Genomic DNA, 25,979 nt, shown 5'->3' on the forward strand with positions numbered 1-25,979 from the left:
AACGTGGAAGAACACTTTATCATAGACAGGGAGAACAAGGAGATAAGAGAAATTATTGAACTGGTATACACCGATTTTTTACAAGGCTAAACGCAAAATACCCCGTACCTCAGTATGACCATGGAGGTAGAAATTTCTACCTCCATGGTATGACTGTGCAGTCAGAACCTGGTGTGACGTGACGTAACATAAAGCAGACGGACGTGCAAAGTACAGACACACACGTCATGACAAACACCCTTGACATCCGAAAAGTAAATATTGTCCTTTCTACATTTAGTCGAGTGAATGCTGCATTCCCTTGTGTGACATGTAATAGTTACCTAGAGGAACTGTGAAAAGGTCTTCAAATTTGTGTTTTGCATTTGATGATATCTGTATTGGCTTCAGACAGGGGGTCGCAGATAAAATTGTTGTGACAACGGCTGCTCCATTTCGCCGGTTATGGAGAGCGCTGATTGGTTCCTTAGTTAAACAATGACATCACTCCCGTTCAAAGGATCTGTCTTGAAAGACATATTGCTTGGCACGTGGTCTGATAAGATGGGTCACGTCCTTGTGAGTGTAGCTCCGAATTTGGTCAAAAATACTCTAGAAAAAGTAGTAAACGCAAAAATCGTTCTGTAGATAGAGTCAATGCTATGTTTGCTATGAACTTACGAGAGATTTAACAAATATATTGAATACTTTGTGAGATTTTGAGCTATACATTTCGAGATATCGTATTAACATTCTCGGGTGCCGGTATTGTTCAGTGCGATTGTTAGTGGCGTTGTAAATAATTCATTGAGGGCGGAGTTACGCATTGATCGGGCACACACTGTGCGAAGCAAGTTGGTTAAGAGCAAGTTGACAGAGACGTGTTTTATTTAGCACAGTCAGCCGGTCTGTACACACACACACACACATCAGACGACCATCGTGCAAGTCGACCGTCCACAGATCAACACAGGAATATTATGTGCCTTATGTTTTTGAGATAGTACAGTTAAGGAAAAAAACTACCATACCCAAGCAACAACAAGTATATACAGAATGTCGACGATACAGACCCAGCAAAAAGACACTACTTTTACTAAGCTCTTTGTGGGAGGCTTGCCCTACAGTACAACAGACAAATCGTTACGAGAGTATTTCGATAATTTCGGCGAGATCGAGGAAGCTGTAGTGATAACAGACAGGCAGACGGGCAAGAGTCGAGGCTATGGATTCGTAAGTGTAAATTCTGTGTTGCATATAAACATATTCTGTCATTGTTCGTTTCAGTGACGACCCTTGTATTCTCGACGTTTAAAGTTTGTGCATGATAAGTGTACCAGTCGTGAACACTGACTGCCACTTGTCAATAATTACGTGGCGTAATAGCAATTCGATTTGGCTGCGACAAGAATGGGTACCAATCTATGTCATCCATGTTTCAGCTTTCCTGACGATCGATTGGCGACAAATCAACACCAGTGAGCTCGAAAGTGAAAATGTTATGAGTTTTCACAAAAATTTAGTTTGGTTCTCTGAGTTGTTGTTGTTGTATACATGTAGTCTTTTAATGCGTGTCGATTTGCTTCTTGTCAGGTAACGATGGCTGATCGACCAGCTGCGGAGAGGGCCTGCAAGGACCCAAACCCTATTATCGATGGGAGAAAAGCTAACGTTAATTTGGCATTTATCGGTGCCAAACCAAGAGGAGTTCCGCATGGTAAGTATCAAAGAACATGCTTTTTTTTTTATCTCATCTCATTATCTCAAAATAACAAACGACTTGTTTAGTGCGATTTCTGTTATCAGTATGATAGGTAGAATTGGGGCATGGTTCTGTCTGTTCTATGTGCACAGTACGCTGACCACAACATGCCTCACTTGAGACAAGTCTTGTCATTAAAATTACCACCTCTATAATTTTACTGCCAGTCGACATGGTGCACACGTCATAGAAACGACCTCGCCACCCTTCATCTGACATGGGTCTGCTCTCCACAACCAACAGTCCCCAACTTTGAAACTTGAGCCAATAATGTTTGAAAACGGGAAAGGAACAAGAACCAGGTTTCCAAGTGGGTGATAGTCGTTACCAATAGTAAAATGATACAGTGTAATATATAGGCTCTTCATATAATAAAAGTTTAGAAGTTTTCGTGTGTGACTACATACACCCCACACAATTAGCCAGGTTATTTGCATGTATCAGGTACGACTCGGCCAATTGTAGTGGCTATCGCCCAAGCATGTTGTCCGTTTAAGCAGGGAATTGAACCCCATATATATCGTATCTTGGTCTTCTTTTTGCAGGTTACACTTTTGTCGCCCGACCAGGACAAATTCACCCCGCTTTTTTACAAAGCCAATACGGGTAAGATAATGTTTATAATGTATTTGTTTACAGTTCTTTTTTTACACTGTGAAACCGAAGCTCTTTTGAGCATGTTGATGATGATATGTGTTAGTGTGTTGAATGAGTGAAGTTTTTTTTTTCTAGCCAACAGTCTACATACACCCCATACCGTATTTTTGCGCTGTCTCACCTTATCATTATTTACTACATAATGCTGAAACCACGATATTTCAGTGACTTATAGAGCTGTGATATTAAAATAAAATTGTTTTTATTGAGTGTTTTATATATCATTAATTGTCTAAAAAAGTAATATAAATATTTTAGCCGACTTATTTATATATAGACTCCGGCAGTCACATGATATGAGCTCTTCTGTCTTGCTTTCAAGCAGGATTCGATGAAGGATGTGTTCGGAAGGAACCGATAGATGACAACACACATATTCGATACTTCAGACATAGCTAATGCAACCATACGCCAAGTGATATCGAAGGTTTATATGTTGCGTTATAAATTTGGATTGAAGTTTGTGACACATTTGTTTTTCTCACACTACTCATCTTTGCCTTTCTTCACAGCTTCGTGTGCTCTTATTATTTGTTAAAGTTTGTTTTTATTATTCTTAGAAAAGTTTCTTCGGGTGTAATGGTTTTCATGCCTTAGTTATTATAGTGCGTTTTTCATTGCTGTGTGTTTTCCCTATGAACTTACACCTTTACCGTCGGGTCTAATTCACTGTATGCACGCAACACCCACGGCATTGTAAGTGGCCAACTGGAAACGGTTGCCACAGGGACGGGGTCATAAACTATATTATGGAAAGTAAAATGCAAGCTTCCTGTCCTACGCATTGATGAGTTGTATGTTCGTCAAAAACCGTCATGTGACTGCGACCCTATGAATAATTATTAACAAATACTGGTAGATTTGAAACATCTGCGAAGACGAAGAAAGTCCGTTGTACTCGTTATTGACACAATTCTGTGGATTTACTTGCCATTAACATGACAAATCCCAAATTTTATTGGCTCTGTCAACTTCTTCGGTCAACATGGTTATTTATCGAAATGTTTTCTGTTTGCGAGAATACACCCGTTAGCCGGCAAGGGTAGGCAAACATGGAGACCTCGCCATGGTACCTATGCTTTCATCACATGGCTGAGCATGACTGAACCTTAATGGAACCTTCGCAAAGTAAAATGAAACACCTTTAACACCGACTGTTCGAGGTCACTTAGAAAAATCTCCCAAGTCACTCTTGTTTTACGTCGAATTTTACGTCTTATGAATTTCAATAAGGCCGAGTTTTTGCGAGGACCAATTGTTCGGTTTTGAAAAGAAAACGAATTACTGCCGTAAAATTTACTTTCAAGTTTTTATGTGTTTGGCAACCTTTGTTGAGAGTGTTGAAAGATCGAGTAAAATAAAAGAAAGTCAACGGAAACAGACGACGTTAAAGTCATGGAGTAATAATCATGATAATAAGAACGTTACAACCACAATCTGCATAAATTATGCTAATTAATCCGGAAGTGTGTTTTTGCGCGTTACCATTTGAGCAGACGACAATGTTGTAAGATACTTCTCTTGGGTAACCAAAACATTTGACACATTTTAATGTTGTGATTGAATTTATTGTTCAAATAAGTGATTTTACAATGTTTTTACACACGTACGGCCATGTTTTTTGGGTACCTGGGGTGGTCATTGGGAGGGTCATGAACTATCCGACATGATTAGCTTGTTTGTTTGTTGAAAGCCATGTACAAGAAACTTGACAGTGAAGTTTGTTTTTAGATCTCGTTTGACGTAAGGCAGGCAAGCAACCAGCATTGTCAATCTCACGTTCAAAGATAAACACCCACTTGGCCACAGAAGCTGGGGGTACGTCAAATGATTTTTCTTTTGAAAAGAGTCCTTCCATATTTGTCTTCTGTTACAGTTGCCTTGGTCCTCTAGCTACGACAGTTGACGTTTTTGCGGCCACTCTATTTCTATACAAATAGTCTACAAATCCCCTCGTGCAACATACATGACTACATTGGCGTTTCCTGCCAGTTTGTTTATCATGACTCCGGATTTGAGGCATTCACCATTCAGTTTTGCGTCAATTCACTGACAGACGAAGTTCAACTACGGTGTCAGATTCGCTTGTAAAAAAACATATTCCAAAGATGACACGTTAGACCAGCCTGTCAAGTCAACATTTCTAGTTCGCATCATGTCAACCGTCCACACGACTGCCTTACTGAATAAACATAGCATAATTGTTCACTAAAATATTTTGCTTTCACAAGTTTGAAAGGAGTCTTACCCTGTGGAGCTTAAGAAAAAGCTACATAGGTGGACGAATGTAGAATTTTGTCACAACCTTTGTTTATGCTGGAGGTGGCCAGAATCAGGTACAAACTAATCAAAGTACTGTGATTCATATCTATATTATGTTATTCCAACTTTCATAGAAATTTTCATTATAATCTGGAGAGTTATGCTTGATTGCCAAACAATGCTCAACTGTCATTTTTATTATTATATCAAAGTTTTCAAATATTTCTGGTCTATATACACTGTAGCCTCGTTATAACAAACACGTCGGGAGACAACCATTTAGTTCGTTATATTGAAGTGTTCGTTATACTGAATGTACCAAGTTTCATGAAGGTTTGAATTTGTTTTATATAACATATTTAATAATATCTATAAATTTAAATGGTGATTAAAAGCAATTTGACCAATCACAAAAGTTTTTAACAAATTTGATGCAATCTATCTTTTGTGTTGTGACAGTATGTCGATGTAGCTCACCCATACCCTTACCAAATTACAGATGAGGGCACTAAAATGATGACATCTATATTACATGACATTATTCTTTAACAGTGCTTCTTTCTTGATAGCAAAGTCTATTAACAATTTAATAAATTGAAACAGAGGTACATTACTTGGGGTTTGTAACTACGGTGACATGATACCAAGATCCCGTCACAATCTCGCTCTCGCATAAGCGTTCCAACTCAGAAGAATGCGCATGCCCGAGGTAACTAGGATACTGGGATGTCCAGGTGGATCAAAATAGCTGCCCACGGTATGACGGATTACGAGAACTATATTTTCTGTACATTTTCGATGTATTATATTTTTCACTATGATAGCGACAAGAAAAGTTTTATTTTTTCATTACAAACCTTGAACATTGATATGTGTCATGTCAGAAGGTCGTAGCCTCAGTCTCGCTATCTACGAGAAGTGACTTGAATGGGATCTTGACATGATGTCACCATACAGTACTATGCGAGTTGCAAACCCCAAGTAATGTACCTCTGATTGAAATAACATGATTTAGGATCTTAAATAAATTTATTTATTGTTTATACTTTTATTTATTATCTTATATTTTGTCAAAGAAAACATAAATTATCCTGTACCTGTGACAAACTTGTGAACAATAGCTGGCTATAGTCAATGCCCTTATCTAGCTTTGTGATCCAATCAACAATAAACAGATTAAAAGCCCTCTAAGTAACTGGTGATTATCATCATTAATAGTATAAACAAAGTTCTGGCTTTCAGAGATTCTGTATTCCATTGCAAACTGTATTATATTCTCTGCTTCTTGATTTGATAATTTTAACAGCATTCATAAGAATGACATTTTACAAGTGACTGAATAGTGGTCAGACATTCTGAAAAGATCCCAAATGAAAGTTCACAGCTACAAAAGTTTCCCTGTGTTGTAAATTCTGTGAACATTTATCTTTCAAATTGAACTTTGAAGCAGTCTACATCATTTCAGTTTACAATAAACCTACATTTTTCTATATAATCCTAGAGTGGTAGGGTATTATCGCTTCCTGAAACCCATAGGAATTATCATTGTGTTTTCTAAGATTCTTTTCAAAAACTGTTCTTTCATTAATATTTATCCCTTTAGGTCAAGAGTCCAAATTGTTTTGAGACTTTCTGTTATGAGTTTTCTTTAGAAAGCCTTGTTTATGTTCTCCAGTTGAATGGATTTGAATTAATATTTGAACTGCATTGCCTCATAAACTTTGCAGGTGTCCTGAAAAACACAAAAAACCAACCAACCAACTTCTTTGTACTTGAATAATGTGGATAGAGTTTGGTGTTCAGGTAATGGTGTCAGCACACATCTGCAATATCTGATCTGGTTGTTTTTAATGCAGAATGTGTGTGAGGTAATGGTAGCAGTAGTTTGGTAGTCCTCATTTAATTAGAATCAAAATCTTCCATTATATGGTAGACATCACTTAATATTTAATAGGGTATGTCAACAACTTCCCTCAAAAATTAAGATCACCAGCTAGCTGTCAGCACATTTTAAACATTCTTTTGATTCACTTTCTGTAGCTGAACTTTATCTGAACTTGAACAATGAAAATTCATGTTCTTAATTTTCTGTTTCACTGCTCTTCATTTTATGAGGGACAGAGGAAACATTCCAAAAGGTTCGTTCCTCTTGGCTGAGCCCATAATCTACAGCTAGTCCTGAAAGTGGTTTTGTATCTCTTGAAAAGCAGATAATGATTATATATAAGTATTTCTGTAATATTATATTATTGACTGTATCACTTTTCTTTCTGTATGTAGACAAATTAGATATTGATAATCATGACGTCACAACTGTGTCAATAAAACATAGCATTTCAGTTAAATTAATAGCTAATGTTTTTTTGACTGAATAATGGTCAGACAGATATTAAAATTGCCAAAGGGATATATAGAAAACAGATGAGACTTCAACCTCACTATTAAAGGGCAGTCTTTGATGATGCCTGTACATTAGATTTGCAATTGAGGCTATTATAGGTTATATAGAATTTACAGCTGTATTTACTAAATGTTCTAATTGAATTATAATTATTCACCCCCCCCTGTAAATCTTTCAGTTTAGATTTAATACTTCTCATGGTTGATTCTCACTGTAGTCAGTATAACAGCTGAGTGCATCTGGTACATAAAGCCACCTACTGCTACCTAATTTAGTCATAGTGTTAATAGCAATAATTTTGTTCTTTTAATCTTCTAAAAATAAATGGGGACCCCCCCCCCCAATAATTAAAAAATATTCTGCTTCACACTGATTATGTGATATTATTTATCCATGGAATGAATATGGGACACTTTTATGGTTTCCTTGCCTGGAGTCTAATTACATTGTGGGTTTGGCCCAGATCTTTAGATACATAATGAGTATTTACATGGTGTGTTCCTTATACTATCGCATATATTCCTGTAATATAATGTAACTGGGAGAGTTGAGTTCAGTCATCAGTTTGGCATAGGAGTCAAGCTTGTGTGGTTGTTATGGTTGCTAGTTACTCCAGCTCAATGAGTCCTTTGTAAATTGAACTATTCTTTCAAGGCTTGAACAATGATAGACATAGCATTCCTGTAATTGCCTTGCTCCACACTGGAAAAACATTATTTCTGATAGTACATTATATAAACCTTGCTTGGGTTTCTTACAAACACATTTGGTTTTGAAGTGTACAAAAAATAACTATACTGGTCTGAAACCTAATTACCCATGTCAATGAAACTTCCACCAATACATGTCCCATTTTTTTGTAGTTGTCCTCAGGGATAAAATTCCTGTAGTTCAAATAGAAACATTATGTCTTTTTTTATACTATTGACAACATCTATGTTTAAATTCATTGGCCAAGCTCACATACACCATGAAGTTTCAATTATATATTTGACCTGACACCTTTGTTATATGTGAGACAGCTTTTTGTCCTGGTGATAGGAAACCTGAGAGGAGAACCTCTTTAAGGTCAAAGACATCTGTAGCAAGATTAAATGTAATTTTCTACAATAGATTACTGGCATATGTTTTGGATCTGTTTTCAATTTGGTATTCATTCGTAAACTGTTTTGGTTTTATTTTGAACTTCATTGTGCCTATATGTAGTAGCAGTATTGAAATATGTCAAAGTATTAAGCATTATAAACATTGTGTGAAATACCTAAACACATGCATTAAATGTTGCCTAGGATCTATGGACACAGCACGATTGTATTTGAATTGTGAAAGCAACTTGAACTGTTTCACCCATAATGAAGAACATCATTGATGCCAGCTGTTCAGACTGATCAATCAGATAAGACAGAAACTAGAGTCAAGAATTGCTAATATTTTTTCCTTGCAGGCACTATTAGAAAAGCCTAGTTTACTAGACTCATGCATTGTCTTCCTTCTTATTCACTGATAGGTTTATACCTAAAGAGTCTCTGCCAGCATCCTGGGTAACAGTGTTGTTATAATGGCAAGGTGCAGACTGTTCACCTTTAGAACCACTTAAAACTTACATTTCTCTCTTGTTACATCAAAGAGGTATATTGTGTCTGGCTATCTTTATTCCTCAGTAACACATCCTATGCCTGGTTGTTATTGAAAGAAACTCCAGTAGTACTGCTACTTGCAATAAATTGATTAATCTCTACATGCTAAGCATTTTGTAACAAGATGTTTTGTATCCATTGAAAGTATTACAATATTATAGTTTTGGTACTAGTGGGTTAGTTAGAAACTAGTATCAAGGACTGACAAGCTTCTTGAATTTAAACAAAGTTCATAGTTCAAATTAATTGTGTAACCTCAGATCATAACAGTAAATTCAATAATAGAGCAAATACAGTACTTTCCATCAAAAGTCTGTGAAGTTGTATTTAGGCATGCATGCTATTTATTAATATTTAAGGCATTCAGACCTTGAAAACTAATTTGAAGTCTGCAGATGGTCACTGGTAACTGATCAAGCAGAAAGAAATGTTAAACCTCTGCCCATGTTAGCCAGACAGATGAGGGAGGGATATCAGCTTGTGTTCTATGATATAAAATCCCCCCCATGGTGAAACTCATGGTGTCTCTGGTGATTTACCAATATTGAACCTAAAATAAACAAGTAATAATCTTCTGTTCTGGTCTGGGTAAATGTTGTGAAAATGTTCAAATTCTTTCACCTCAAGATTAAATATACTAGATTCCAATGATAAAAATGCTCAATGTTTTCCCTAACAAGATCTTAGTAGAAATATTTGTATAGTAGCAGTAACTCAATAGGATTCTTTATTACATTGACTACTGTGTCTTAGAAGCTTGTATCTATATTCATGTAATGCATCTTAAATAGTCTAAAGGTCACACATCCTGGTTCTTTTGAGGGTATTGTTGCTCTCAATCAGAGCTTTGATTTCCAGTATTATACATGTATTATTGTAAGGCTGAATGTTTTTTTTACATGTGGGGCTTCTTGGAGGTCATGTATGAAACTTGACCTTGATTTGCACACATGGCTTTCAATTGACTGTAAAATATTTTTCCTTTGGGCACCTACACATGTTTTTACCTGTAAAGTTATTTATACTAGTAATTGATCATTACTAAAGTAAACTACACCAGCCTTATAACATAAATTATACCTCTCTTTGTGCGATGTTTCAGCTAATGTATGTAATTAATTAAATTTAAAAATAGGTTTCCTTGTAAATATCGTAATTCTCTTTACAAATAAATTATTCAATTAATTAAATTTTTTTCGTGAGAAAGCTAATCACTTACACTGAATGCCATTATCCTTTTTTTTTATACAAAAAATTATGTATTGATGCTTTCTGGAAGAAAAACTTCAGTGATTAAATTTAGAATTGAATAATTAATGTGATAAACTATACTGGCATTTATTGACTAGTATTTGCTACTAATTCTCTACAACTTAAAATGCAACTAAGGGTTGTGGACTGACTTTTGTGTCATTCAATCCAATTTTATTTTTAGAAATTCCAAAATATTTATGTGAATTGATTCTGTATATTCCTGTGCCAGTCCCAAGCTTAGGTTACCAGTTAAAATTACATATCTAGATTTGACATTATTCTTTGAGAATACATATGCATATAAGCTAATATTGGTCAAAGTGAATTTACAAACACTTACAAATAGATATTGAGTTAAATCTGCTTCAAGTTCAACCGCATTTTAAAGGTTTGGCCATTTGGAACTGGTGGGCAATGGTAGGAAAATCGGCGATGGTTTTTGAATCGCGTAATGTGCATGAAATATTATCTCGAAATTTATACCACATTTTTAGAAAAAGAAAGTGAGTGTTAATAAATGTAACAACACTGTGGAGAGACACTAATAAGCAATTATCTGTTTGGTGATGTGTTAAGGGTATATTGTGCATTACAATTTAATGGTGAAAACAAGGCAGACATTACATGTATCATATTCTATTAGACCTTTAAACTGTTTATTGGTGCTTGACTGATTCAGCATGCAATTAGTTTTGTGGTAGGATGGATTACTGTGAAGTGGTTATGTAAAAGGAGATATCTGTCCTAATTTGTTTCTCAAACAAAGTCATCCACAATTCACAACCTTTGTTTTTGTTGTTGGTATTCCTTTATTCTTCTGACCATCTGTCATAGTTAAATTTCCAGATTCATCAATTTCAATCTTATATCTGCAACATACAAAGAATATAGAATCTTTGTTTTCAATGGTACCATTGTAAGCATTGTGTGGTGTATTAACATTAAGTATACCACCCACATGTATCAAAGATGCCCTTCCCCCTCTCAGGATTCATTCAACCCCATGCTATTATTACACTATCTTCACATACACTGCACTTATTTGCACTTATTATTTGTTCAGACACAATGCATACATATGAATGACTAATTGCTGTTATTTCACATAGAATTCAGTAACATTTATTTGCAACTGCTCTGAAACCAGAGTTTGTTTAAGGCTTGATTTCAGTTCTCATCCACAGGTATATTACACATCTATAAGGATCACTTACTGTACTGTAAAAACATCAATTTTCCCTCTACTATTTTGAGCAATTTCACTGGATTAAGCCAGTGAATAATTAATGCATTTACAGTATTTGCTTGATTAGTAGAGCATGTGAGCCTTTTTATCATTTTTTCAACTCTCAAATTCGCATTTCCACTTTGCAAATCTGTGATGTACTATCCTCCGACATATATATATATCTATATATACACCATCAAACAATGAGATTGTGCAGGGATAAGTAGAAATTAACTGCAGAATAATAATTTATGTGTGCTTTGAAGGTCAGTCTCATTTTAGGTATGTTTTTGTAAAAGCTAAAATGCCAGTACTCTCAAATGAGTTAAAGTAAAGTCAGAATCTATTTAAAACAACTTCATTTTAACTCATTTTATATTATCTTGTTCTGGGTGTGATGACTCACATATTTGCAAAGTAGGACTGCAACTAACTGTTTTGTAGTGGAAAACATAGTTGTGTGTGCTGTAAGATGGTCTGCCAAACTCAAAATAGTCTTGTTATCAACTAACAAGATAACAAGAGATAGTATGGATTTGAACAATTCAGGAATGTTAATCTAAATACTATGGCCAACTTTAACCAACACAACTGATCTTGTGACAATATTACTCTGGCATGATTATTTAAATAAATTGCTGTGTTAATGCTACAGATCTACTAGTGTTAGTTGTTTTGATGGCAGTGTTTCATTTTCTCTTTATCTTTAAGAGTTTAAATTGGGTTAAAAAGTCTTAGTAACAGTTTGATTTATTGTATCATTGTTTAGGTTTAACGACTGATTAGTATTGATTGACAAGTCATCATCATAAATATAGCTCAATAATAAATATTGTCTTTAGTTTGTTTACTATTATTTATCAACCAGTAAAAAAACTTATCTAAACTAAACACTGCTATTTTTGAATACTAGCCATTCACATTGCTTTGCTATTTGGTATGTAGGTGCCTTAGACTGGCTATTTGTTTTTCATTCATTTATTCATTCACAGAAAGTCCTCTACCAAGCACCTCTTTGCTACTTGGTCTTTGCATGGCAATCCATAATGTAGTTCAGCTAGTCAGGCAAACATTTTTTCCCACCACACACTGTTAAGATAAAACCCTCCACCCATCTTATTAAATACATGTAATGTAAATTGCTTTAAATGCATGTATATATAATGTAAATGGTTGTAAGATTAAATCAGAAATTCTTTTCCCACAGTAGCCAGAATTTGGTACTCATACATGCTTTCCTCTTCATATCTCTATCAGGCTGAGTACTAGACTGCTTTATTTCTACAGGGTGTAGTTGTAAAATTTAATAAGGTAAAGGTCATTTGTAACCATTCTCAGTGGCTGTTATCATGTTATTCACCATATGCTGTGCCTGTAAGGCAGCCATCACAGATACCAAAATATCAGTCATTGCTTTCTACAAGATGGTCATCTTCAATTCATGGTTTTCAAACATCAATTGATAGCCTAGTGGAATAGTGACATGGGACACTTCTAATCTTAATTGTGTTATCATGGTATGGCATTGAATGAGAATGTTGTTGGTCATCACATGAATACATGTGCTTCCTAACAAAACTCACATGTGTAACTGGAGTTATTAGTTTACATTATATAAAGGTTACAGGCCATGGATAAAACTGCTACTGTTATGAAATACAGTTATAGATAAAGACCAGTTGTTCACCAACGATTTACAGTCTTATATGCTTTTTGTCAGGATAAACAACTCCACCTGTTTTTCCCAAAGGTGACAAGAATTCAGTCACTGACATCTATTTTATTAGTGCTAGTTCAACTTAAAACAGACCTGACAGCTAAGGTTTAAAATAAAATAAAATAAGATGAGGCAATCTAATAATATAAATATTGATTTCTATGCAAATGCTATATTTTACACAAAATCAAATGGAGACGTTGCATAATAATTTGTTATTGTATCTGTAGTGTAATCTGCAAAATAAACTACAGTAAAACAAATGTAACTAAAATTGAATAAAGCAGGTGAATAATTTGTGAGATGATGGGGGTAAACAAAAATTACAAAAAGCATGATTTGTATAAAATGAATGATACTAAAATGTCATATTTTTTTATTACCGGTTGTATGATGGAGGTGTGTATCTATGGTCAAAATAATTGCTGATACATTACATAATATATGCATGGTTTACATGCGCTTATATGGACATATGTTTCTGATAGAGCAAATGTGGATATGTTATATTGTGTGTGATTTCCTATAGGCTCTGTACTTAATGAACATTTATTTTAAATTGATTTTATCAGAGAAATCCAGACCTGATTATTTCAATATAGTGCTGTATAACACAGTGCCCTTTGACTTTTTGAACTGAAAGCTAACACTATCAAAAAAATCAAATCATTCTGATTAATTAATTTGGTGAGTTGACATTTCTCAATTGCTTGGATACAGCTTGTTGGGCAGAGTTCTTTCTAGACAAGAGGTCCACCCTCAACTCGTACAATCATTGACAAGGAATACTGGTAATAGTTGAATTATTAAAATTAATACTGGTAAATAACTTAACATTTTTGCGTCATCAACAGTTCATGGGTAAATATTGTCTTCAATGAGACTGTAGTATTGTGTGAAAGGTGCTAGATGTTTGATTCCTCTTTATTATTCCCAAGTCTATTTATTAATTTACTAAAGTAGCTTTTGATATATTATTCAAACAAAGCTGTGTGAATAGGCACATAACTGTCACAAGGGAAATACAGTGCCAATATTTTTTAGATAATAAAAAAAAAATAATAATGATAAAAGGTAGATAAATATTAATGTTTGTTTTTATTATAAATTGGCCTTGAAATATTAAACTGAGCTGGAATAATTGTAAAAAAAAACCTCATTAGAATGCTGGTTTTGGTGGCTACAATTTGTTACATAGCAAGGTTGACAAGTTTCCATTTAGACAATTTGTGTACACTTCAGTGCAGAGCTAATTAGCTCTTCTTCTCACAGTGTACATACAGTATTGCAATAGCAGGCAGACTTAACAAATTCTTAGGAAATAAGAACAAAGAGGGCAAAGTAATTTATGTTTTTACTCGATTTTGATTGTACAACCTATTAGAAATGAACCTCCTTGCAAGATGGGCTTATATATTTTTTAAAATGTTTTTCCTGGTTTGTGTTTTGAAGGTTAGTGAATATACCAGCTACTAATACAAGTGGGCTATAACTGTACATTACATATATAAACTTTTTGTTCAATTTCCTAGAATCATTTTGTAGTATGTGGGTTAGTGTTAGTCATACCGTTTAAAACTGACTTGTGATTCAGAAATAACACTGCACTTCCCATTTAACCTTCACTGCAATAGCATTATGTCTGTCTATTTCTGGAACAGGGTTGATGCATCTTGATCAGGGACACAGTAGTACATCTACATTTGTCGATAATATGGACTTGTATGTGTTAAAAATTACAGTACCTATAGGGGAGGAGAGCTGCAATTCTGGCAAGTCAGAATACATGTTTAACACAGCATTCCTGCTCACACATAATGTTAGCTCAGTTTTAAGGTTGGTTGAAACCTGTCACTGCAAGGTTAACCTATTCACATATGATCATTGATAAAAATTAATTGTGGGTCATGCAGGATACCATTTTCATGCAATTGTGAACACTTTTTAACTTCACATAGTATAGATGGTTTTGCTACGAGATGGTTTTACTACTGTTTAATTCTAACAACACTTTGTAAATATTGTCATTAAATCCTGGTTGTGAAGTTTAAAAAGTTGGAAATTAAGCTTTATGTAATAACACCCTATGTGATAACTCACACATGGTGTTTTGTTCAGTCGTGAGTTGAGGCAACATTCTGTTCAGTGAAAAACTTTCAAAAAGTTTTGTTATGAGTGTTTGAGATTTGTTGAAGCTCAGTCTCTGACATGCTGCTGCATGTTGTAATAGACTACCAATGTGATGAAGTTAAAAGGTCAATTATGTGACATACATAATTTAGAGGAAATTTTCTCCTGTAGTGTGTCTGGTCCCAGCAGGTTAGAACACATTTCTTTAAGCAAACACATCTATATGTGCCTAGGTTTGCTCTTCAATTACCAATTAGCTTGAAATTTAACTGTGATGCCCCATATGTGAAGCAGTGTTCCCTGGGTGTGAGGTCACTCACTCTGTCAGGCTTTCAGTCTTAATAAATTTATATAGTTAACACAAGGAAATATTCGTTATAAAAATTTGATGAAAATAATAGTTCATGTGCCAGTGGTCATAACCCCCTCCTCCCCAATGGCCTGTTTTAATGGCACAATAATCACTATAATAAAGTTATTGATGTTCTTAATTGGTAGTGTAAGCACCTTTTAATGGCATTAATATGAAAGAGTTGCTGCAACCTTTTACTTTAATGTTTTTTATATAATTTTTTTATTTTTATTCATTTATTATTTCACTAGTATAGATGTGTCTCTTTATTAGTTTTCATTTGTTTGATGGTAATCGTTGTGTTGACACCTGTGAGTGTACGTGTTCCTTTGAAGCACACCTTCAATCTGTCAGTGATCTTGATCTGCAATAGATAGCTCAATAAACACTCTGGAGTTGGCACAAATATAGAGTTAATCTTAGACTTCATAAAAGTTGCAGGTGAATAGTTTCATGCCGGGCAATCGTTTATTAGGAAAGATCTTTCCAACAGCTGTCAATGATGAGTGAATTTATAGAGTGCTGGTTTTGTAATTTGTTCACAGTCACGTAGTTGACTCTTCTTCTAATTAGGGTGGTGCAGTGCATGCTGTTGTTGTTGCATTCATGTCTGTTAAGACATGTACTTAAGTGACCTCACCAGTTGCATGTCTGGGCCAATCATATCATCTCTGTGGTAGATGCTTTGTAGTTATTGTCTCAATGTAAATAGGTGATCACAATGTTTTGTTTTATAAGGACCAAGTATTAGCTAGGTTTTATTTTATTTAGCGAAATGCACTAAAATGAAACCCGGTGAATGTACAAATTTATCAGAATATATTGTTTCTTCACAAACCAATCAGTTTAAAACTTGATGTATATTCCTGTAACATAAAATTTGCTAAAACTGAGAATATTCCATCTCTACAGAAGTATTATTGATTTCATAATTATTGTAAAACCTACAGTATTATAATTACAAATATAAATTTAAACATGACATGATTATTTGTTGTAAGTTTCAATGCTTAAGCATCTTACTCCCAAAGCAAGAGATAAATGATACGGTTTGTCACTGAAACGAGACAAGGGAGCAGAGAACTTATAAGTGAGGGGTAATTTGTTTGACTGTTAGGAAAACAAATCACTTGCTTTATGATGTAATTCAGGCCATTGGAAACAAATATTTCCTTATTGGTGTCATTAAATCTGAGTAGGTCTTGTGTTGGTACACGAATACACACCTTTGACCTAGTGTTTTATCATATGTGTCCCAGTAGAATAAGCCTGAGATCATTATCTCTGTTTTAATGCTATTCAATCTTTTCTGCATTTTTGTGAAGAGAACGTGATTCAACAATAAAAAGAGGCAGGCTCATAGAATCCCTCCGACTGGAGGCTTTTGGAACTAGTTAAAATTACTTCAGACTTCAGTTTACCTGACACCACTTTATTGACGATTCAGAACCTAAACTATTCACTAGTGTTAATTCCCATGGCTAGTGTTGGACCCTAGTCTCCAAACTTCACCCCAAGATATAAACAAGATGTACAGAAAGAAATTTGTATGAGTATTTATATGTTAATTGCCACTATTTTCTATGTTTGCCAACAATATTTTAAGAGACCCTAAAGCTGAATTCAGTGCAACAACAAAGTCTACTCTTGCTATGTAATTTCACTTTGTTAGTCTTATTGAACTCAAATCAACAAACTCGTCCATTATATTGTGCCTATATTATAAAGCTGACAACATGTGGTAATTTCTCCATGTAGTACAATGAAGACAATGATAATACAAGTATTTTGCAATGAAAGCAGACATCATAAACACCACATAGTGTCATCTGAATTAATTAATAGAATTTGTCAGCACAACCTTGAGAGAAGTTGCTGGACAGCTCACCCAGGACTCACCTTTGGTCTGACCTCATCAAAGTACTGGTCTCACCCCCAATAAGGGCTAGTTTACATTTCTATAAACTACCTATTGTCGACACCCACTGAATGCCTGTAATTACATAAACTATTGTGCTTGAGAACAATACAATGTCTTACAAAATATAACACTCAAAAGTGACAGAATTTATTATACGTTTTGTATAACCCAGTGGATTACTAAGCTTGTTTTTTCAAAAACTTGAAAAAAACCATGAAACAAATTTACATAAACCAAATAATGAAAAATATGTTCAGAACATTCTTGTACGGAATATATGACAATTATTATTGTAGAGTCATGTTTTCATACTTCTAAATTTAAAATCCCTTCATTATATGTGATAAAATCTAATTTCTAGTTATTTATAGTTGTATGCTATGTGTTTTTGCAACCCCCACAGTTTACAAGTTCAAGCAGCTGTCAATTTGAAAATTAATTTATCATCCAAGTATATTTGTTTACTTTAAAAGCATTTGTTTATTTCTGCTGTAGTAACAACAGTGATTTCACACCTGCCACTCCATTGTATTTATATTTTAGTCACTGTAATAGTGATAGTGAACTTCAGTTTATTTCTGAGCCATTAGTGTGTATCATCACTTATACTGTCTGTTGGTGATTATTTGTTCAATTCAGATTGTTCAGTTGTTTAGCAAAACATTATGTAGTGGGATAATCTGCTCAGTGGTGCAGTGTAAAATGGAGGATGAATTCATTATTGATACAGTATAGCCTCTATCTCCAGTCTACTAACTGGTAATACTAAATACCAAGGTAATCCCTAACTCTTGTACTGATTGAGCTCGGAATTTTTGTTTCAAGTTTAGCAGAGCTTTTCTTTTAAGGTGAGTGATTCACTCAAGCAAAATTTCATTGGAAGGAAGCTAGAGACTCCTCAAAAAAAAAAAAATATATTTTTTAAATTTTTTTTTCAATTAAACACATGCAAAATTATTTCTGAACACATTAAAAATTACTTGCTTCAGTGCTTTTCAAAAGAGCTATTTTTTCACTCACTATTTTTAAAGGGCAAGGCCTGTTTAGGAATAAAATTTGTATACTGACAGAATACAACTATGGAATATTGTGTAATAAGAGATGTCTTTTATTATGAGGACGAATGACAACAATTTCCTGAAATTTATAGATGCATAAGAAAACGTCCTTGGACTAATTGTACCTTTGCTGAATCATCTGTTGTCGACCTACAGCGTTATGTCATAGCTACTGATAAAATGTCATGAACTCTACAGTTAGAACAGTAGGGAGTGGTGTTCCTTTGATTTGAAATATTGAACACACTTTCAAATTTCAAACCCTATTCAACTCTACATGTAAAGCGGTGTATGACCTGTCTGGTCTAACCACATCAATATAAATATGACAATAGCAGTCTTTTTCAATCATCCAAATTTCATGCAAAACAACTTTAAGACTCAAAGTTGTTATTATTTATGTGTCGAAAGTTCCTGACAGCCATGACCAAGAGCAAATAATCTTTTGATAGTAATTCTTTTTGAGTGTAGACATCTTTTATTGTATTGTCTGTTTCTATGAGATAGTTGGGGTTCCATACACTATCACTACGCCATTGATCCGTATCATATGTATTATGTTCAATGTGATCTTTCATCTTACCTCTCTTCCTTACTTGGTTGTTGTGATCTTAAATTGGTATACGTGTCGATCATTCTGCATATTTACAGGCTTATTGATTGCAGGATTATCTTCTAATTGAATGGTGTCTTTCTTAAGTTTGCATAGTACTATACCGCCAGCCTTGTGTATTGACTCTTGGGCACGTTCATGCTCTTCGGGTTTTCTTGGTGGCATTCTTCACCTTGTTCACTCACTTTTTTACACTCTAGTGACAACAGTGATTTGTCGGGTCTTGTTGAACCCTGTTTATAAACAGAAACTAATATGCAGGTATTTTGGCTTTATTATAAGTGAATTGGCTGGGTGTTTAGCTGTTTTAACTGGCCAGCTTGCACTGATGAATTATAGACCTGTGGCTGCCACCAACTAATTAAAATGAATGCATGCTTTTTAAATGTCAATCATTGTCATATAAAGTTGTACATGTGTGCATGTATGCTGTCTTGTTATGGTTACAAAAGTACAGTCATGCTCATAAATCATCACAACTTTTTATGAGGAATATATTGGAACTGAAATGGAACCTAGTAGTGGGGGATACCTGAGCCTTTTAGAATGTTCGCATCTGTTTGTGGTGGCAATGTAATGTAGTTCTCTCAGCAGTTGGTATGGTACATTACTGTTGGCTGTGCTATTAACAAAACTGTATGTGGCCAATAAAGCATGTACACTGCACCTGCTATTTTCTAATATCTCTGAGCACTCCTTTTAGGGTAGTCCATGAGTATAAGGTTCCGGTTGTCACATTAATACTGGCTTGGTAGGGAATTAATCAGCTTGTACTCGCGTGTCATAAGTAGTGAATATTCTATTGTCACATCAGTACTTAACAAATGAAAACAAAAAACGCATCACTGCAAAATACAGTATGCTACTCCAGCAAAAATATATTGTGTTTAGTGTTTTGATTATAAATTTGGCAACTGACTTTAAAAAAGACAGTAAACTAGAAAAAATATTACATCATAAAGTGGAAAAAAAATAGTATGCTTACTCAAGTCTTTCATGGCATCCCAGGATGTGTTTACATTAGCAGATATACGCCTGTTCTATCTCTGTTTTGTTTGGTTTTTTATTAGAAACTTGATAACTATTTTTGGTAATGCTAGTAAAATAGTATATAGTCTGTTGTGATGGTGCCAGAACATAGTCTGCCTCTGAGAAATGACGCAGTCTTTCCTGTCCACAAGAAATGATGCAGTATGTCCCTGAGAGATGACGCAGGCACCCTATGAGAAACAATAGGAGTTGAATGAAAAGTTGAAATATTCCACATAGCTAATAACAAAACTATGAATAGCCTGATTGCAGTATTTTCAATTTATCAGATGTTAGAGGATTTGGTTTCTAATGACTGTTGTGATGACATTGTACGCATTCTGTAGATGACTTTCTGCTTCGAATGACATACATTGTGCTCTGGATGGAGGGGAGGGGGGGGGGGGCATTGAATATTGACTTCTACCATCACTTCCCATATCTAATATCCACTCTAAAGTGCCATCCTAATCTGACAATAGAAAGTATATAAGTTGAATATAGGGCTGTAGGTCACTTTTGAGATTCATCATATGGTCAATATGATTATATTTTACATGGCCTTTGAATTCCATTCATGCATAGCACACAAGGTCTAGGTCATTACAGTTTTCTTTTAGTTTCTCATATAGCTCCCTCATAAAATGTTATCTCATCACATCAAATTGATGAAAAACACTTCTGTTGTATTTCATTTCTATTGGTGATATTGCTCCTCTTAGTTTTCAATGACAAACCTGTGTTTGGAGTCTTTTGTTCTTTGCATTCTTAAATTTTTATTTTCGCTAGTGTTAATTTATTTGGATTCTTTACAGCTGAAAACATTCCTATCAAATGTTGAGATTTTTTCTAGACAATGTTGTTAATAAGAAACTATATTTTTCATACAAGTGTTTTTTAAAGCCAATTTCAACCTATTTCAACTTGTTTCAGTCACTGTAAGCATGGGAGTAAAGAGGCATTCAAAACCAGCCCTAGAACAATGGGACTAAAATAGTTTGAATTGTTTGCCAACAGATCGTATAGTTTATTTTCTGACCCACTTGCAAAGATTAGCTTACTGTTATTCAGGGGAGTTTGTTGCAAATTAGCTTATCTCGCGCACACTTAGGCAGTGATTGTCGTAATTTGCATCACTTCTGGTTGAAAGACGTTGTTTACATTTTTGTTCTTGAAGATGTTAGTGGAAAATCACAAATAAATATTATCCCTGATTCATATAAAGCATTGTGATATTAAAGGACATTTTTATATTGTGAAATTAATTTGGACTAAAACAAAAGAACTCAAGTAGTATTGGCTCTGACTTTTTTTTGCTTTCAGTAAGTATTTAAAGCTTGTGCAAGGGATCTATGGGCAGGAAGTAATATCTATTGTTTGATTTTTATTCAAATCCTGGAAGTCTATTTGTTTCATTTTTAATGTAGGAAATAACACTGCTTCTCCCATTCTACTGTTAATATAAAATAAGTTGCAAGTGGTGTATTGGAATGTTCCAATGCCTTGCATGCAGTTCAAACATTCGGCTTTGTGGATGATTGTTTTTAATTTGTGTATTGGTTAGAAGTCTTAAATGCAATTACAATATCATGTAGATATGAAATAAATCCCTTTAGTACCAATGTGATCAGATAATTTATAAAGTAACCTTTATTTTTAGAATTCATATTCGGAGGGTGTCTACATCACATTAGTCTGTATATAGTCTTTGTCTAATGGAGGAATATTTCATTTGGTAATACCTAATGCACATATGTATCAAATACAAAATATAAGATGATTTATTTGAATTGCATTCAATTTATGCAGCCACCACTTATTGGAACTCTGAAATTTAAAACATTATTTCCTTTTTTATTTCAAAAGCTATAACATTAATGTATAATGAGCCTGAGTGAGACAAAGATTGGATTGTGTCGGAATGAGCCATTCATTTATGCATTCTACTTTAAGAATCATTAGAACCATTAGTCCTTTCTGAGTGTAATTGATGCTAACCTCATTATAGCCAGATCCCTGGACTTGAAATTAAATTGCTCAAGCAGAAATGTACGGTAATTGAAAACTACACAGCATTTTGCTTGCCAATCACATGTACAGCTAGTTGTTAGATTACTGATATGTTGTTAGAATATTCCCACTCACATGTATGTTGAAATAAAATTGTTTGACTGACAGTTGTATTAGGCCAATGTCTATGATCTGTCTGTATATGTGGTATATTTCCTCAATTAGTTTTCCAATTTAAATTTTTTTTTTTATTGTTCAGATTTAGACAAGGCCTTGTAAATTTTGAGTAATATACGTGTTGTGGAGAGGAAATCGCTATAAAATGTAACTAATAAATTTTTTTTTACTAGCAATGTTGTTTTGAATCATCAATCATATTGTCAATTGTTGTCAAATTTAAAATACCCCAAATTTGCATTTAATATAAAGCGTAATGAAATAATGCCCATGAAATTTGTTTACAGAGAATATACCATGTATAAAACTGCTTGCACTCGCTATCTGCATATCTGCATGTTTCTTAGCAATGACTTGTTCTCTACACATTGCAACTGTATTTTTCTCTCTGCAACTCAATCGGTTTGGGGTGTGAGTGTGTGTGTGTTGTGTGTATAATATAATTGGTAAATTGATATTTTCATAATTATTACACTACATAATTGTTTGCAGTGGTCTGGTTTCGAGTATTCACTTGTTTGTATTTTTTAAATGCCATTCCTTATTCTATTAGGGCTATAATTTAAACACAATAAAACTAAATGATTTTTTTCTTTTTAATCAACAGACTACAGCCACATTATATGTATCCCCAGTACATGAGTGCCGCACAACCCAGCGTGGTGGTACCATCTCCACATACCCCACCCCCAACACAAGCCTATGTGGACTACTCAGCCTATGCTCAGTACCCAAATGGAACTGCCTATGATGCTTCAACATATCCATATTCAACTCAAGGATATGTATCTCCTGCTGCTGCGTATGGTTATGCCTTGCAGCAACCTCTGTCTGCAACTCCTGCTACCAATGGACATTTCCCACAGTACCAGCAGACACAACAGATCCAAGAACGGATGCAGTAGTAATCTTTTTTCATCACATCACTGAATCCAGAGAATTGAAAAACTATGCAGTTCTATTGATCAAGAACATTTACAAGTTCACAGGAGAAACACCAACCTTGTACCACATACATCTGTACTATTCCTGTACATATGCTGAATACCACATACATCTGTACTATTCCTGTACATATGCTGAATACCACATCTGCTAAAAAAACTATGCAACAGCTTTGTTTGTGTAAATATACTTATGATCAGTTTCAATTAAACTATCTGTTAAATTTGTTTCAGTTTTTTTTAATTGTTGATCAGATCTACATGTGTATATATAAGAAGCAACATCAGGGCTTAAAAACAGTTTTTAATCTTCAGACTTCTGAGATATATTTCTTGTTATTTGTGGAGGAAATTGTCTTATGGATATCAACCTCTAAGCGAGGTGAATTATGTTAAGTGGAGGTCCCAAGTATCTACATTTTTGAGTTAAAGTTTTCCATTATTAGAAACTGATATAGACATTCTTATTGTCCCACTGGAAAGCTACTCAAATGCTAAGGTTTCTCCTGTGAGCTTTTTTTACCCTCTGTTCCCCATTTTTAATGGAATGATCCATATTTTATGCATAGTATGTGGTACATTTTTTTCCGGAGAGGGGTGGGAAGTGGGGTGACATTTATAAGGGTTTGAATATGTATACAACTAATTATTCGTTCCATAAAAACAGAAAAAAAGAAAAAAAATCCAATCCAAAATTATGACAAAAATTCAATTTTTGTCAGAAAGAAAATTCAAGAGCAGTTTAATAAAGAATGAGTCCAAATATTTTCAAATTTCTAGTAACAGTAGTTTATATTGACTGTGTCTTGATGGTTTAAGGCAGTCCACACAAAACTTAGAATACAAAAAATACTGAGCTCATTTTTACATATTTTAGAAAGCTGTATAATTTAAGTGTACTAATAGGCTATATTATTTGTAATGGCGTAAAACCCGTCCACATGCATTCAACTTTTCCTGCCTTTAGGAGGGTATCAATATTACAGTACATATTAATTAAGGAGACACTATGTTTAATCAGGGTTATTACTTAAACCAGATTGTAAATTTTTATTTCATCAACATATACTGCATGCTTATTATATTATGCTTGTACAATTAGTTTGGAAGTCAGTTAAGTGGATGGAAACACCTAATGGATTTGCTAATAAGCAGTTATTTTCTCAATTTGGCATTCGTGAACTAATCAAGCTAGTCCTTGTTTCTTATACACCTGACTTGATTCTCAGTGGATACGACCAATGTTATCAGTTGGTCATGGTTTTAACACACAAAAATGCTGTTTGATTCTTGTCCATATATTTTTGTATACAAACAAAATATTGGTTAACAGTTGATTATTGGTTGGCTGACTTTTAAGCTAATAGTGAACTTAGATACTATAGAAAGCTAACTTTTAAGCTAATAGTGAAATTTGCTACTAGGAAGTTTACTTTTAAAAACCCTTCAATGTAGCTGAAAATATGTAGTATATGTATGAAATTCAATTCAAACAAAGAAAATATTTAGATTTCTAGAAAGTACAATATTTTACTTGTCAGTCTAAATTGTTACTTTGTTGTATTATTATTAATTGGCTAAGTTAAGACCTATTACCATGAACTTTTCACAGCAATTTTATCAAACCAAAGACTTAATTATGGTACTTAACTCTTATTTTATTTCTCATCTGCCTCTCGGTGGTGTGTTGTAGCATCATAATTCAGGTGTCTTTAGAAAATTATGCAGAAATCATTGAAACCTTGCATTATAAATGTAAATAAATAAGAAGGCTGTGTAAAATGGTTTCAGCACTGCAAGAGGCCAATGTTTCATTGCAGCGATATTTAACAAAAACAAAATGAATCAATGTAATTCTTTGATCACACTACCTCTTCACTATTTACTACTTGAATTAATATTTTCCTGTATATCCGCCGTCTTTCCTCATTTCGCTTCCACTTTCCCCAGTTTCTCTTTCAATTCACTTCTAAGGCAGCTTATAATTATCATCATAATCCGTCCATAAAGAGCATTATGTAACAGGATGGTCTAAAGAATTGAGTTTTTCCCCCAAAAAGTTGTTTTAAGATCTTGATTTTAATTTACATGGTGTTACCCTCTATTTTTATGTTTGTTACCATTGCAAGGCTCACCAGAGCATTCAACTATCTGCAAACCTTATATCACCTTTTATTGATCATAAAATGTGATCCTAACTTGCTAGTTATTAGTACAGCTGTTATGTAAGAGTACCAGATTTGTGAGTCATTGCATGGTAAATCAACTATATTAGTAAGTTCTGGCAGTAAATGATTAGGAGATTATAGAAAATTTGCTCCTTTCCTGCCAAGAGCTTTGTATTCTGGTGCTTAAGGAGGGTAACACCTACTTTTGACCTTTCCTCATTTTAGGACGTCTTTGCAAAACAATGTTTATATGCATATATATTGCATATTTACTAAAATAATGCAACAACTGTTTGATTTAGAGTATTTGAAAGAGAGCTGGATAGTGTAATGGAGAAGGGTTCCTTATAGAAAAAGCTGTCTCATAAAGGGAACAGCTAGTAATGTCAAGTTTAGCGAGTCCATACAATATTATATTAATGATTTCACAATTTTTTACTTTGGAAATTAAGTATTATCTTTTTACAAACTATCCTTCAAGGACAGTACAAGGAATTACAATTATTGTAATTATTATTAATTATTATTATTATTAATTATTATGTAGAGGTTCAATTATCTAGTTTTATACATGTATCAATTAGTATATGTCTACATGTTTAGTATGCAAATTATACCATTTAAAAACCTTTTTCCTTCCATAATTTAAGGCAATAAAAGATACAAACAAAAGTTTAAAA

At 34.1% G+C, this 25,979-nt stretch overlaps 1 protein-coding gene across 1 annotated transcript; it reads left to right on the top strand.

The window, feature by feature from the left end:
• Positions 1 to 794: 794 nt before the first annotated feature.
• LOC100368034 (RNA-binding protein 38-like) lies at positions 795 to 25,979 on the top strand. Its single transcript, XM_006818860.2, has 4 exons — positions 795 to 1,212; positions 1,573 to 1,696; positions 2,287 to 2,347; positions 22,795 to 25,979. Exons 1-4 carry the CDS (start codon positions 1,036 to 1,038, stop codon positions 23,090 to 23,092), a joined length of 660 nt encoding a protein of 219 aa, XP_006818923.1. The 5' UTR covers positions 795 to 1,035; the 3' UTR covers positions 23,093 to 25,979.

Source organism: Saccoglossus kowalevskii, chromosome 14 (genome assembly GCF_978046115.1).
Source record: "Saccoglossus kowalevskii chromosome 14, keSacKowa6.1, whole genome shotgun sequence".
Classification (NCBI taxonomy): Eukaryota; Metazoa; Hemichordata; class Enteropneusta; family Harrimaniidae; genus Saccoglossus; species Saccoglossus kowalevskii.